The 16,154-nt window shown below is 38.2% G+C and overlaps 1 protein-coding gene across 44 annotated transcripts in view; it reads left to right on the top strand.

Moving 5' to 3' along the window:
- The window catches only part of DTNA (dystrobrevin alpha), a 395,521-nt gene that overhangs the window by 267,504 nt on the left and 111,863 nt on the right, over positions 1-16,154 (top strand). For all 44 annotated transcript variants that reach the window (XM_067015469.1, XM_067015461.1, XM_067015464.1 and 41 more), the window contains one exon: positions 14,256-14,336. In XM_067015469.1, coding sequence (XP_066871570.1) covers positions 14,256-14,336 — 81 coding nt within the window. The remainder of the gene's footprint in view (positions 1-14,255; positions 14,337-16,154) is intronic.

Raw genomic sequence — 16,154 nt, 5'->3', positions numbered from 1 at the left:
ACTATATGTTCATATGGAAAAGAGGAGTCAGGCGTGATTACCAGACCAAGCTATAAGCTGTCATTTGAACTGCATGCAACGGGGGACAACCTGTCCTACAGACTAGTTTCTAAAAAGCTAAAAGGAAAACAAAGGTTTAAAAGAGCTTGGAGGTGACCTGCTATGCAAGGAAAACCAAACCAAGACTTTATTTAGTGACTCCAATGGAGAACTCATTAAATAAATATTGTTGGTTTATGTAAATGCAAAGTTGCTCTGTAAGTAATTGGGTGGTAGTATCTCCTTCTAGACCATTTTTCTTATTCATAAGGAAGAAAAACTTGACATTGGGGGGAAAACACACATCTCAAATTAAATGTTATAAAGAAAAAAGTATGATTCTCTTATGGACTTTTTATCTCTCCTTCCCTGCAGAAGGAATGAGGAGCAGAAGTGAGTCGTAAGCCTTTTACTCCGGGAAGGCAAGAGACAAAATTAGGCTTCTACTGAAGATTGGAACTGATTGGCAAGAATGAGGGTCAGAGCAGATAAAAGAAAGCCCCAGATAATAAGATTTACATTTTCCTTTATCATTTCCCAATAATCTGGAGGCACCAAGACAGCGTTAGAACTAACAAAGAGGAAAGAAAATTAAAATTGATGTGGAGAATCTCAATCATGCTCCTTGCTTTTTCCACTTTTAGAAACATGTCTAAAGTGCCTGTGACAGTTTCAGCCATGACCTTCCAATTTCCATGTCTGATACTGTAGCCTCACTTCTGGCCTGACCAGTCATCTGGAACTGTGACCTTTGTTGATACAAATCTAACAGAGGAAGGAACCTAGTTACTGCCTGGCCATCTAAACAAAATCCAAAGCAGCACAGGTATCCTCTCGTATCATAGATTCTTAGACTGACGAGGCAAGAGCTATGTATATCATGGGCCAGTGTTTTGTCAGAAAAAGAAAAAAACTATTAATTTTTTAAATTAATTTTTAACATAGAAAAGCAATAAATTCTTAGAGGAAATCTTTAAATTTATCATTGTTACATTAAAGACCGTACTAGCCAACAGACTGTAAGAATTTTAAAAGTGTGCTTATGTCATGATTTTATAAAATTTATCTGAATTTAAGTACACATTCCCAGCTCCTTCTACACCTGGTGCAGTGTCTGGCACAGACAAACACATATGTCACAAATGTCTTTTGAATTAAAGTTGTCCAACTCAGAGAAAGATCAACATAAGTTTTATAGCCATAGAAACAGAAAAGCTCTAAATTTTTCAAATGAGAGAGACTTAGGAAAATTGTGCATTCATTTCCCAAATTGTAACTTAACCTTTTCATAGAAGCTTCTCAGGGAGGTCATACAGTTTATTAAATCATTTTGAGTTCTCCTGATTAGTGATCAAAATAGTTAAGCAAGCCACACAGATATGTATCTTTCTTCCTTTCTTCCTCTCTTCAAAAGCAAGTAAACACATCTGACCTTAACAATTCATTAGGGAGCATCATGTCCAGATTAACACTAAATAGGACACACGTCCACAATAAGTGGGATTCTGCCAGATAAAGCAGTTGGCTGATTTCAACAGGAGAAATTGATTTTGATAGACTGTCAGACAAAAGAGAAATGTAATCTCATTGAGAATGTGTTAAATATTTGAAAAATATATGGGTTACCCCAGCTCTATCAGCAGGACACCAAAGAAACACAAGGAAACTATTATCAGAGAAGACTGACATCAAAACTTAGAAAGTAACTTCTTCCAGGAATCTATGATGTCTAGACAGGGAGCTGAAAAAGAAGGAAGAACTTGTAAATCCGGTCAGCTAAGTATTACCTAGAAGTAGTTCTTTTTACACATGAAAGGAAAGTGCCAAAGAGTTTCTTGGTTTTGGAAATTGCAAATGTCACAGGAAAAAAAAGGACTTAAGAAAGCAGGGAAGACTTTTTTCAATACGATTGTGAGAGGGGAGAGAGATGGAACTCAGCTCTGCCAAGACAGGAAGGTTTCTAAGCACTGGGGTGAGCTAGAGCAGAAGTACTGGAGGATACCAGAGGGGAAGCTGGTCAACTGTGTTTACTCATTGTCACAATGAGGAAGTTAGGCTCCTACCCTCCCAGAGAGACTAGGAGATCTCCTTCAATGATATCATTTCTGAAGAATGGCTCCCAGTCCTTGAGAAAGATATTCCTGGGGTGTAAAACTGGCAAAAGTCTGGGAGGTTTACATCTTTAAAGGGGCAGACAAAGAATTTACAAAGGAAAGTTTGGTAGAAAAGTAAGTGCTCTGAGAAAAGGGAGATCAAAGACCTAGAGTCAGGAAGAAACCTGTCTAAAGTTTAGTCAAGCTGAGGGGAACTTTAGAAAAGCAAAAGAGCAGAGAACACAGGAAACAGGGTAACGATTTTTTTTAATTTATTTATTTTTTATACTGAAGGTTCTTACCAGTCATCCATTTTATACACATCAGTGTATACATGTCAATCCCAATAACCCAATTCAGCACACCCCCACCCCACCCCCACCGCTTTCCCCCCTTGGTGTCCATAAGTTTTTTCTCTACATCTGTGTCTCAATTTCTGCTCTGCAAACTGTTTCATCTGTACCAATTTCTAGGTTCCACATATATGCGTTAATATACAATATTTGTTTTTTTCTTTCTGACTTACTTCACTCTGTTTGACAGTCTCTAGATGCATCCATGTCTCTAAAAAAACACCAATTTCATTCCTTTTTATGGCTGAGTAATATTCCATTGTATATATGTACTACATCTTCTTTATCCATTCATCTGTCAATGGGCATTTAGGTTGTTTCCATGACCTGGCTATTGTAAGTAGTGCTGCAATGAACATTGGGGTGCATGTGTATTTTTGAATTATGGTTTTCTCTGGGTATATGCCCAGTAGTGGGATTGCTGAATCATATGGTAATTCTATTTTTAGTTTTTTAAGGAACCTCCGTACTGTTCTCCATAGTAGCTGTATCTATTTACATTCCCACCAACAGTGCAAGAGGGTTCCCTTTTCTCCACACCCTCTCCAGCATTTGTTGTTTGTAGATTTTCTGGTGATACCATTCTAACTGGTGTGAGGTGATACCTCATTGTAGTTTTGATTTGCATTTCTCTAATAATTAATGATGTTGAGCAGCTTTTCATTTGCCTCTTGGCCATCTGTATGTCATCTTTGGAGAAATGTCTATTTAGGTCTTCTGCCATTTTTGGATTGGGTTGTTTGTTTTTTTAATATTGAGCTGCATGAGCTGTGTATGTATTTTGGAGATTAATCCTTTGTCTGTTCATTCACTTGCAAATATTTTTGCCCATTCTGAGGGTTGTCTTTTCGTCTTGTTTATTGTTTCCTTTGCTGTGCAAAAGCTTTGAAGTTTCATTAGGTCCCATTTGTTTATTTTTGTTTTTATTTCCATTACTCTAAGAGGTGGATCAAAAAAGATCTTGCTGTGATTTATGTCAAAGAGTATTCTTCCTATGTTTTCCTCTAAGAGTTTTATAGTGCCCGGTCTTACATTTAGGTCTCTAATCCATTTTGAGTTTATTTTTGTGTATGGTGTTAAGGAGTGTTCTAATTTCATTCTTTTACATGTAGCTGTCCAGTTTTCCCAGCAACACTTATTGAAGAGACTGTCTTTTCTCCATTGTATATCCTTGCCTCCTTTGTCATAGATTAGTTGACCATAGGTGCGTGGGTTTATCTCTGGGCTTTCTATCCTGTTCCATTGATCTATATTTCTGTTTTTGTGCCAGTACCATATTGTCTTGATTACTGTAGCTTTGTAATATAGTCTTAAGTCAGGGAGTCTGATTCCTCCAGCTCCGTTTGTTTCCCTCAACACTGCTTTGGCTGTTCAGAGTCTTTTGTGTCTCCATACAAATTTTAAGACTTTCTGTTCTAGTTCTATAAAAAATGCCATTGGTAATTTGATAGGGATTGCATTAAATCTGTAGATTGCTTTGGATAGTATAGTCATTTGCACAATATTGATTCTTCCAATCCAAGAACATGGTATATCTCTCCATCTGTTGGTATCATCTTTAATTTCTTTCATCAGTGTCTTATAGTTTTTTGCATACAGGTCTTTTGTCTAACTAGGTAGGTTTATTCCTAGATATTTTATTCTTTTTGTTACAGTGGTTAATGGGAGTGTTTCCTTAATTTCCCTTTCAGATTATTCATCATTAGTGTATAGGAATGCAAGAGATTTCTGTGCATTAATTTTGTATCCTGCAGCTTTACCAAATTCATTGACTACCTCTAGTTGTTTTCTGGTGGCATCTTTAGGGTTCTCTATCTATAGTATCATGTCATCTGCAAACAGTGACAGTTTTATTTCTTCTTTTCTAATTTGGATTCCTTTTATTTTTTTTTTTTCTCTGATTGCTGTGGCTAGGACTTCCAAAACTATGTTGAGTAATAGTGGTGAGAGTGGGCAACCTTGTCTTGTTCCTGATCTCAGTGGAAATGGTTTCAGTTTTTCACCATTGAGAGTGATGTTTGCTGTGGGTTTGTCATATATGGCCTTAATTATGTTGAGGTAGGTTCCCTCTATGCCCACTTTCTGGAGAGTTTTTATCATAAATGGGTGTTGAATTTTATCAAAAGTTTTTTCTGTATCTACTGAGATGATCATATGGTTTTTATTCTTCAGTTTGTTACTATGGTTTGTCACATTGATTGATTTGTGTATATAGAAGAATCCTTGCATCCCGTGGATAAATCCCAATTGATCCTGGTGTATGATCCTTTTAACGTGTATTTGGATTCTGTTTGCTGGTATTTTGTTGAGGGTTTTTCTATCTTTATTCATCAGTGATATTGGTCTGCAATTTTCTTTTTTTGTATTATCTTTGTGTGGTTTTGGTATCAGGGTGATGGTGACCTCATAGAATGAGTTTGGGAGTATTCCTTCCCCTGCAGTTTTCTGGAAGAGTTTGAGAAGGATGGTAGTTAGCTCTTGTTTAAGTGTTTGATAGAATTCACCTGTGAAGCCATCTGGTCCTGGACTTTTGTTTGTTGGAAGATTTTTAATCACAGTTTCAATTTCATTACTTGTGATTGGTCTGTTCATATTTTCTATTTCTTCCTGGTTCAGTCATGGAAGCTTATACCTTTGTAAGAATTTGTCCATTTCTTCCAGGTTGTCCCTTTTATTGGCAAAGTGTTGCTTGTAGTAGTCTCTTAAGATGCTTTGTATTTCTGCAGTGTCCATTGTAACTTCTCCTTTTTCATTTCTAATTTTAATGATTTGAGTCCTCTCCCTCTTTTTCTTGATCAGTCTGGCTAATGGTTTATCAATTGTGTTTATCTTCTCAAAGAACCAGCTTTTAGTTTTTGGATCTTTTGTATTGTTTTCTTTGTTTCTATTTCATTTATTTCTGCTCTGATCTTGATGATTTCTTTCCTTCTGCTAACTTTGGGTTTTGTTTGTTCTTCTTTCTTTAGTTCCTTTAGGTGTAAAATTACATTGCTTGAGATTTTTCTTGTTTCTTGAGGTAGGCTTGTATAGCTATAAACTTCCCTCTTAGAACTGCTTTTGCTGCATCCAGTAGGTTTTGGATCATCGTGTTTTCATTGTCATTTGTCTCTAAGTATTTTTTGATTTCCACTTTGATTTCTTCTGTGATGTCTTGGTTATTTAGTAATGTATTGTTTAGCATCCATTTGTTTGTCTTTTTTTTACATTTTTTCCCTGTAATTGATTTGTGATCTCATAGCATTGTGGTCAGAAAAGATGCTTGATATGATTTCAATTTTCTTAAATTTACTGAAGCTTGATTTATGACCCAAGATATGATCTATCCTGGAGAATGTTCTGTGTTCACTTGAGAAGAAAGTATATTCTGCTGTTTGGGGATGGAATATCCTATAAATATCAATTAAATCTATCTGGTCTATAGTGTCCTTTAAAGCTTGTGTTTCCTTATAAATTTTCTGTTGGATGATCTGTCCATTGGTGTAAGTGAGGCATTACAGTCCCCCACTATTATTGTGTTACTGTCGCTTTCATCTTTTAGAGCTGTTAGCTGTTGCCTTATGTATTGAGGTGCTCCTATGTTGGGTGCATATATATTTATAATCATTATATCTTCTTGGATTGATCCCTTGATCATTATGTAGTGTCCTTCCTTCTCTCTTGTAACATTCTTAATTTTAAAGTATATTTTATCTGATATGAGTAATGCTACTCCAGCTTTCTTTTGATTTCCACTTGCATGGAATATCTTTTTCCATCCCCTCACTTTCAGTCTGTATGTGTCCCTAGGTCTGAAGTGGGTCACTTGTAGACAGCATATATATGGGTCTTGTTTTTGCATCCATTCAGCAAGCCTGTGTCTTTTGGTTGGAGCATTTAATCCATTTACGTTTAAGGTAATTATCGATATATGTTTATTCCTATTACCATTTTCTTAATTGTTTGGGGGTTTTTTTTGTAGGTCCTTTTCTTCTCTTGTATTTCCCACTTAGAGAAGTTCCTTTAGCATTTGTTTTAGAGCTGGTTTGGTGGTGCTGAATTCTCTTAGCTTTTGCTTGTCTGTAAAGCTTTTGATTTCTCCATTGAATCTGAATGAGATCCTTGCTGGGTAGAGTAATCTTAGTTGTACGTTCTTCTCTTTCATCACTTTAAGTATATCATGCCACTCCCTTCTGGCTTGTAGAGTTTCTGCTGAGAAATCATCTGTTAACCTTATGGGAGTTCCCTTGTATATTATTTGTCATTTTTCCCTTGCTGCTTTCAATACTTTTTCTTTGTTTTTAATTTTTGCCAATTTGATTACTATGTGTCTCAGTGTGTTTCTCCTTGGGTTTTATCCTATATGGGACTTTCTGTGCTTCCTGGACTTGGGTGGCTATTTCCTTTCCCATGTTAGGGAAGTTTTCGACTATAATCTCTTCAAATATTTTCTCTGGTCCTTTCTCTCTCTCTTCTCCTTCTGGGACCCCTATAACGCGAATGTTGTTGTGTTTTATGGTGTCCCATAGGTCTCTTAGGCTGTCTTCATTTCTTTTCATTCTTTTTTCTTTATTCTCTTCCACAGCAGTGAATTCTACCATTCTGTCTTCCAGGTCACTTATCCATTATTCTGCCTCAGTTATTCTGCTCTTGATTCCCTCTAGTGTAGTTTTCATTTCAGGTATTGTATTGTTCATCCCTGTTTGTTTGTTCTTTAATTCTTCTAGATCTTTGTTCAACATTTCTTGCATCTTCTTGATCTTTGCCTCCATTCTTTTTCCTAGGTCCTGGAGCATCTTCAGTATCACTATTCTGAATTCTCTTTCTGGAAGATTACCTATCTCAGTTTCATTTAGTTGTTTTTCTGGAGTTTTATCGTGTTCCTTCATCTGGTACATAGCCCTCTGCCTTTTCATCTTGTCTCTCTTTCTTTGGTTGTGGTTTTTGTTCCACAGGCTGCAGGATTGTCGTTCTTCTTGCTTCTGCTGTCTACCCATGGGTAACAATTGATAAGAAGAACAAATGATAAGTAATTTTGGCAAATTCAGGTGACTGTGGCGCGTACATGTGTTAAACATCTACTCGGAGCTCATAACCACAGGCAGCAGAAGCAAAAACAAACACAAAATGGCAAAGAAACAAAATTACGAGTAGCATGGACTCACCAATAAGCAAAAAAATAAAACTAAACCAAAAAAACAAAACAAAACTGTGTGACCACATACTTAGATTAAAGCAATTTTGGGGAAGTTGCCCTGAACCAAAATTTCCCCTCAGTATAATACCCTAATTATCAGTTTTCTTAGTACCTTAGATTAAAACTGAAAAGTAATTTTCAGTTAAATGTAAATGTCATTCTCACCTTGGCCTTTTCAGCCATCAAGTAAGTTTATCAGGTCAAATAATTTTATCCAGCTGGTTTTTAGCAGTATTGTTTGTTCTCGGAATCAAGCTCCCTTTCTTCTCCATTTTTCTGCTCTCAGAGCACATTTACTCTGCTTTGTATGATACTTACTTACAAAGTATTTACAAAGGAAAGTTTTCTGTGTCACTCATTCACATGAACTTCTCATTAGGGATGGACTCTGGACCTTTCCCTTCAAACCCATCCAGCTTAGATGCTGAATCAGTGTTGGTTTAAAAGCCTCGGAGCACAGGATAAGTAGGTTTTAATGGGAGGGAAATGATTGGAAAACACTCTTTCAGAACATGGAAGGCTGCCTAACAAGATGAGGAAGGTCCTGGGAAGAAAGCAGAGTGATACCAGTGGGTTCTGAGTGGCGGAGGGACCAGAAACCAAAGGGAGGCAAATGGAGGTGCTCAACAAACACTGTTAAGTGGTTCAAAGGCAGACCGTCCTTCTTCAGAATATTGACAGTAGTCAGCATGTGCATAGTTGGAATGGCACCTGAAGCATGATTTTGCAATGCACACTATGAGTTTTAGGAAAACTGATTTCAAAAATTCAAGGAAATGACATTAGTGATCCCACTCCCATGAGCCATGGTGGATACAGTGACTATTTTCCCTTTCATCTTCATTTCTCGTGCTCTTCAGCACTTTGGGTATGTCAACACCATGGGTCACCATCCTAGAAATTCTTCCTTATGTCACCACTGTAGTCTGGTCTCCTGTTTTTTCTGACCACTCTACTTCTCTTTTTCTGTCTCTTAGTAGCCTCCAGACCCCCTGAAGTCAGATTTTAACCAAAGTTTTGTTCCTGACCGATTCTCTCTCTATACAGTGTGACTTTCTCTCAAGGCTTCACCATTATTGTTATGGCTCTCAGGTGTTCAAGACATCCTTCAAAACTGCATCCCATGTTCTCAGGAACCAGCTTATCCAGCATAGTCAGCATGTAAAGTCAGTGTCCCTTCCAGACTTGGCTTCTCACCATCAAATCTTCTGCTGATGAAGCACCTTGAGATAGGCTCACCGTTAGCTCCATTAACTCCACATCATAACAAAGCAATGTCCCACCAAGGCTGCCACTTTCCAGTATTTCCAAAGCCACACAGTCCTTGAACAACTACCAAGGGCACTGTTCAGAAGTGGAGAGGAAGTTTCTAGCTCCAAATTTGTGACTCATTTGGTTATCTAGAATGTGAAATAGCCCTACTTGTGCACACAGTCTCCTCTTGGGAAATATTTCCAGTTCTGGCTCAATTAAGGCACATTGATACATTTTATATGTTTATTAATAATTCCTGGAATATAGTCCATATTAAGGAGTTCCATATCCATATATCCAACTGACACTGGATATCTCCACTCAGACATCCCACAAGCAACTCAAACTCTGTAAGCCCAAAACTAAACCCTTCATCTTCCCACACCTACAGACCTGTTCCCCCTTGTTGGTACCTTAGCTCAATGAGGGCCACCCCATCCCACTGAGTTGTCTAAGGTAGGAAGTTGAGCATTATTTTTGACCCCAAAACTCCTTTGCCTGCTCTCTCTCCCTCTCTTTCTCTCTGTCTCTCTCTCTCTCACACACACATACACATACAAACACACATCCAGTCAATCATCAAGCATTAAAAAGAGTTTAGACATGGAGTTCATAGGCTTCATCTTTATTCTATAAATATTTGTTGGGTGAGTTTGAAAAATGAGTAAGAAATTTAAGAATCTGAATGATTTTATAAAAGGTTTTATAAATGAGCTATGAAAACATATAAGGCAAAACATATGAATTGTGTGAAACTGTTCAAAGTATAATGAACGACGCTAAAGCCAAAAATTAGATAAGACGGGTTGGTTGGTTTGTCTGGCTGGCTGGCTGGCTGGATGAATGGATGGATGGATGGATGGATGGATGGGTGGAAGGAATGAAAGAAGGCAGGAGGAAGGAAGGGACAGAGGGAGGAGAAAAAATCTTGAAAAGAAGAGCTAAAGAAAGGACAAACAGAATTTGCAGAAGGTAACAATGTGATCAGTCAGAATTTCTGAACTTGCATCTTTGCTTTCCTCTCTATCATTTTTTTCCAGCTATGACCTGAGTGTGAGAGGTTTGAGGAGATGTCGCAAGAGCATCAACGTGCCTTAAATGAATTAGCTTTAAATTTTTCTTATGAAAAGTTTTAAATATATATAGAAGTAGAGAAAATACTATTCATCTCTACCCTTAATTATTTACCCCCAGCCCCCACCATATAATTATGAAACAAATCTAATCTAAGATATTATTTAGATGAGTCAAGTCTCCATGTTTTAAATAATTATAGCCCAGTGATATAATAATAATGGAAAAAACTATAAATATGAGAAATAATTAAGAGGACATTGCAAAAAAATAGGGAAGTGCTGTACTATTTTTTTATTGAAAAGAAAGAATTAGTTTCTTGAGTATAGAGTGTGAATTTGATGTAGGTTTCAAGATAAAATGGATTTTTTTTTTTCAGAACATGGACAGAATATAGTGGTAATCCTAGACATTTCAACACACTAAGAATAAGGATTACTCTACTGACCTCATTTCCTTATTCATTTATCCAAATTCCATCTTTTTTATAAATGAATTAAGTCAGCTAATTTCCCTTTTTAATAAGGTTACTAGACTGCTAGCTCAGGAAAATACCATAGGATAAAAATGAACCTTAATTTCAGCAAGATACTACAAAAGTCTCTTAGGTTGTGCATGCGTTGGAAAAACGTGAGCTGGATCTTTGTACAATTAGGTAGGGATTGTGACCGTGTTGTGACCATGTCTGGAGGAATAAGTAATGGATCTATCAACTTGGAGGACAGCCTCTAGTTGTATTCTGGAAGACTCTGTGGCCCTGTTCAGGTCTTAGATTTTAGGCAATGACTTGAACACAGAAGACATGAGACTACTTTCAAGGTAGGCTATGAATTTATAGATGTTCAAGAAGAGACTACACATGTCAAACTGAACTAAGTTCATGGTTTATTGGGCCAGAGACAAAGACATTTATTTTAAACAAGGTGGGTAAATGGAGCAAGAACCTTCCCAGCCTGTCTCAGTACAGCTTTTTTGGGGTTCCAGAATCCATGATGGATCCCATGGTTGCCACTTACATGGTCCATGTGAGGCAATGGGCCGTTGTATCTGAAAAGCTAAACTTCACTGCTCACAATATTCAGGGATTACATCCTCAGCCAGTAAGAACTTTCACAAACTGGAAACATTGACAGACCTCCAGACCCCTTCCTGAGGCTTGAACAAAACAGAGGGTCAGTTGAGTCCACATGGTGATGGGCAGAGGAGAGCAGTCAGTACACTCCTGACCCTAAGCATCATCTCTATGTCCCTCTTTACTGCATCCTGGAGAGCGGCACCTTTGCCAAATGCCCCCTAGGACCTCTATGAGATGGAGGAGCAGAGGAGCCAAGGTTTCTATTCTCAGAGGATGAGGTCTTGCTGGAACTAAGAAATTTAATCGTGTACTGCATCACAGTCATTTTATACCTGGAGCTTAAATCATTATTTTTGAAGAACTTACATAAATCATCTTTGTCTCTAATGTCTTCTTTTAAAGGACTATTTACAGATATTGAGATTCTCTTGATTATTGAGCCAAACTCAGCATCACTAAAAGTACATCTTCATCCAGGGGTAAAAGATTTAGCGGTCATGTATTTCTGATGGTCTCTGTGTCTCTGGTTATCCAGCATCCTAGAGAGTTCATTTCCCACATGAGCCTCTCAGATTTACAGAGGACATGAAACTGGGAAGCCCCTTTGAAATGCCAGTGACAAAATCAAAAATTTTTTAAATATCAGAAAGGTAGAAGCATGAGCTAAAAAAGTAAAAGAAACTAAGATTAAATACAAAGTCCTACCTTTAACCCCCAAATAAGCATTTAAATAGAAAATAGAAAAGACCTAACTTAATAAAAGTGCATATGATTTTTAAAAGCTAGCTTTTTTAATGAACTGCTAGCTTAATAAGATCCAGAAGAATGAGCTATCTATGAAAAAATTGCATCAGTAAATGTCCTCATCAATGGTGGTAACTATTGTATTCTATACATTCCATACAGGTTAGGCAATAGCTGTGGCATTTGGGTTAATTTTGTACATCTCATTTCAAGGAGGTATTAGCCAGCCATAGAACAGGATAACTTGAATGTGTAAGGGTCTGGTCACCAAACCATGTCTGATGAATAATAGCAACATCCATGTATTGAAGTCCATTATGTGCCATGCTCTGTGGTAGACATTGTGTTGATACTTGAAAGGCTTTGGACTTGGACATCTTCAACCTAAGAAGGTCAAGGATAAGCTACTTCCCCATCTAAACTTTAAACTCTGTGATGACAGAGACCTTTGTACATAATGTCCAGATGGTAATGAAGATGCTAATGATGATCATCATAGCTGCTTCCCAATCTTGGAGGAATAAATTAATCAAGTTTATAATAGACAGTGAGAAAAGATTATATGGCTCCAGAAGGGAAACCAGATCAAATGGATTGAAGTTATAAGAAGGCAAGTTAAAGCCCAAATATAAAAAAGAAATTTCTATCACTTATTGGTGCTCAGAAATGACACCTGAAACATTATAAGGAGGTCTATCTGCTATTAAGCGCTCACTAGGTACCAGCTCACTAGGTACCAACCACAGAGGTTACCAGCTGGTAAAGTTGATACTATCATCCTCATTTTATACATGAAGAAATCAGATGGCAAGTAAAAACTTGTCAAAGTTCACACAACAAGGAAGAGAAAGATTAAGAGTTACTAACTTTAAATCTCATATATTTTCACTAAATTATAATCATCCTTGTCATTGGAAATAATCTCACATGGACATTGGATAAATGTCCATCTACTGAGAACATGTTTAGGCAAATTCCTGCATTGGGTGAGGGTAAGTCGTACCTCTTTGGTCCTTCGAGCAATCAGTATCAATGAGTCTGTTTGTCAAGTAATAAACTCTCATAAGAATGAATGTTTAATGATCTGCCTCATAACACCATAGAGTAATAGAAGTATTCATAGTATTTTTTATGAATCTAAAGAGATCAGTTTGAGGTGAGGGAATGATAAATGTTCTCAGTGAGGGACACTTGCTAATTGATCCCAAGTTTCATTAGGAAGGCACTTAATTGGCCTCCTAATATAATTGCTTCTAGGCCAGTTCATTTACTTGCTGCCCTAACTCTTCTAAAGCATTTCTGTAGCACGTTTACTGGTAAAAAGAAGGTTCAATACATGTCAAAATATAGCCACGTTCCTTAATATCTGTTATGAACCATAAACGTGGGCTTTGAAGAAAGCCAAATAGTTAGAAGTGCAGAAGAACTGACATTTGTTGAAAGTCTACTCTGTCCTAGAAATTAGCCCATTCAGAGGAGGGTGGGAGGATGGCCAGGAACTCAGGTGTCGATTTAACAAGCAGCCCATCTGCAGGGGATGGTGAGGAGACCGGCCCAAGCCCGGCAGAGGTTCGGGGTAGAGAACAGTGGGAAATATTGTGGGGTGGGGTACGTAGGATAGAAAGAACCTGCAGAGGGGCTTGGATTCTGAGCTGAACATTCAGCCCTGCTGCTGCAGGCATCAGAAGCCATGCTGGATTCTTGGGTAGAGGAGTGGATGAGGAAAGTAGTTCAAGAATGTGGGGAACACGCTATGTTAGGGAGGAACTGGAAGCCACAGTGTCAGAAATAGCAGGGGTGGTTTTTAGAAAGGAGTGTCCTCTGAGGTTGACAGGAAGCACTGCAAGATAGACGGGAGTAATAATGATGCACTTACTGTGTGGCAGGCAGTGTTCCCAGCGCTGTAGGTTATAGGCACTCATCTATCCTTTTAACAATCCTATGAAATAAGTAGTAATATTATTGTCAGTCCCATCTTCCAGGTGAGAAAAATTGAGGCTTCTAAAAACAATTGGCCTAAAGTCACCAAGAAAAGATGGCCACCATTCAGCCTGTGCTCACCTCACAGCCATGTTCTAATGACCACTCACAGTGCACTTTAAAAGATTATTTGATGATGTTACTATCTGGTATCATCTAACTGTTTTAAGTCACAGCTTGAGCAGACTGTGCTCAGAAGCAGTTGACACCACAGGGCTGAGTTTGTGTTCCGTGGCCCTTGAACATAGTCAATAACCTGATCTCTGTGCTGGATACACATGCTCCCTTCCCGCAGAAACTGAGGAATATGGGACAGACCTTTTCAAGTCTTAAAGTTAAACTTATATTCTAATAAAGATAAAAATCAAATTAAGTGTATAATTTAGATCTGTAGTTGTTTTATTTATAAACATTATCACTTTCTTTCCACACGCATGGCACATGACATGTGTATGTTTTTCTCCCCCCAGGGGCTCAAGATCTGGATCGCATCCGACTCTCCACCTACAGAACAGCATGCAAGCTGAGGTTTGTTCAGAAGAAATGCAATTGTAAGTATGCCAGTTGTTTGGACTAATTACCTTCATGAATCCTATAGTTTACATTTGTTACTTAGTTTACTAAAAGTAGGCTTTCTTGCAAGTATTGATAAAAATATGTTTATACAGCAATAAAAGGAGTATTATGATACACAAATGGTAGAAAGACTATTCCCAAGTAATTCTGAAGGCTTAATGACTCAACTGCTAAAGTATTGGAATGGATGAGCCTCTGGATATGTATATAATCCTGCCCTTGAAATGGTTTCAATCCGGATGGATGGTTTTCTTCTTTTCTCTAGCTTTGGTATTATAAATGCAGTGCCGTCAAAATCATTTCAAAGATTTTAGAAAATACCAAACATTAAGTCCTCCTTATATTTCCTTTACAAATATAGGAAAATGTCTACAAACTCCTGGAAAACATTTAAGTTACTTTCTGAAACTACAAAAATTAGCCCTTTGTATCAGAGTATTAACTACTTTTGCCTACATCAGACAATAACAAGAGAAGAGACAATACTTAAAGAAACAAAGAAACTTGCTTCAACTTTTTCCCAAATTTTAACATGTAAGCAGCAATCTAGCTCACTATTCACAGCGCGCAGGTTCCCATTCCTTGCCAGGTCAATGCTTCCATCAGATTATCACATCCATTTTCTCTTGGAAAATATATTGCTTCAAAGTTCATTTACATGAGCTTACTCTTTCCTTTTTTGGAAAACTGACTGCTATAAAAAATTAATAACTGTTCTCATTCTCTAATTAGTATCAGGTGAATTTAAAAAATGAAAACCGTAAAGTTCTCCTGCATACATAGACATAGTTCTTGAATATGTGGTAGGGGGACTAGGCACTTGGTGAACGTAGAGACCAGCCATGTCCACATCTCTACCCTCCCAGAGTCTCCGGCAGATGCTTCTTGGGGCCCTGGGCAGGCCCCTGGGTTTACAGCTAATCATGACTATGGAGGTGGGCAGGGCACGGCTGCTTCTCAAGTTACAGCTTATTCTCTAGCCCCAGTAGCTAGAAATGGGGCAGGACAAAAAGGGAGAAAAAACGTAGGTGGGTCAAATATCAAAGATGTGTGTTGACTCCTCACAGGAAGCTAAACCAGTCCCCAAAAATGCAGTGAGAAGAACATTACAGATGTGGAAAGGAATCTGGGGTTGTACTTGCAGTCCTGGGGGTTGATAAGTCATAAAAGCCCTTTCGGGGACTGGTGTTAAAGGACAAGGAAAATGCTCCCACAGAAGAAAATCTTTCCTTCTCCCCTCAACCCCATCACCCATATTTAAACAAAAGGAAGAATTTCTGTGTTTTCAGCAATGAAAAAGTGATGGGATCCTCCCACTTTCTTTCCTTATTAGCACTCCAGTGACCCTCAATATAGAGGGAGTTTTGTCCCCTTAAAGCTTTGCCACGCAGAGCCTTCCTTAGACTACTTTCAGTAGAGATGGGGAATTTTTTTTTTTTGCGGTACGCGAGCCTCTCACTGTTGTGGCCTCTCCCGTTGCGGAGCACAGGCTCGGGTCGCTCAGGCTCAGCGGCCATGGCGCATGGGCCCAGCCGCTCTGCGGCATGTGGGATCTTCCCGGACCGGGGCACGAACGTGTGTCCCCTGCATCGGCAGGCGGATTCTCAACCACTGTGCCACCAGGGAAGCCCTGAGATGGGGAATTTTTAAGACATTACAAAATGGTAAGGATGAACAAATTAATTAATTAAAAGGAAAAGAAAGGAAGGAAGTAAAGAAGGGAGGAAGGAAAGAAAGATCAAAGGAAGAAGGGGAAAGGAAAAGAAAAGAAAAAAAAACCCACATTGATTTGG

The sequence above is a fragment of the Kogia breviceps genome, chromosome 15, assembly GCF_026419965.1.
Source record: "Kogia breviceps isolate mKogBre1 chromosome 15, mKogBre1 haplotype 1, whole genome shotgun sequence".
NCBI lineage: Eukaryota > Metazoa > Chordata > Mammalia > Artiodactyla > Physeteridae > Kogia > Kogia breviceps.
Note: the sequence above shows the minus strand (reverse complement) of the source record. Positions and strands in the feature narration are given on the sequence as shown.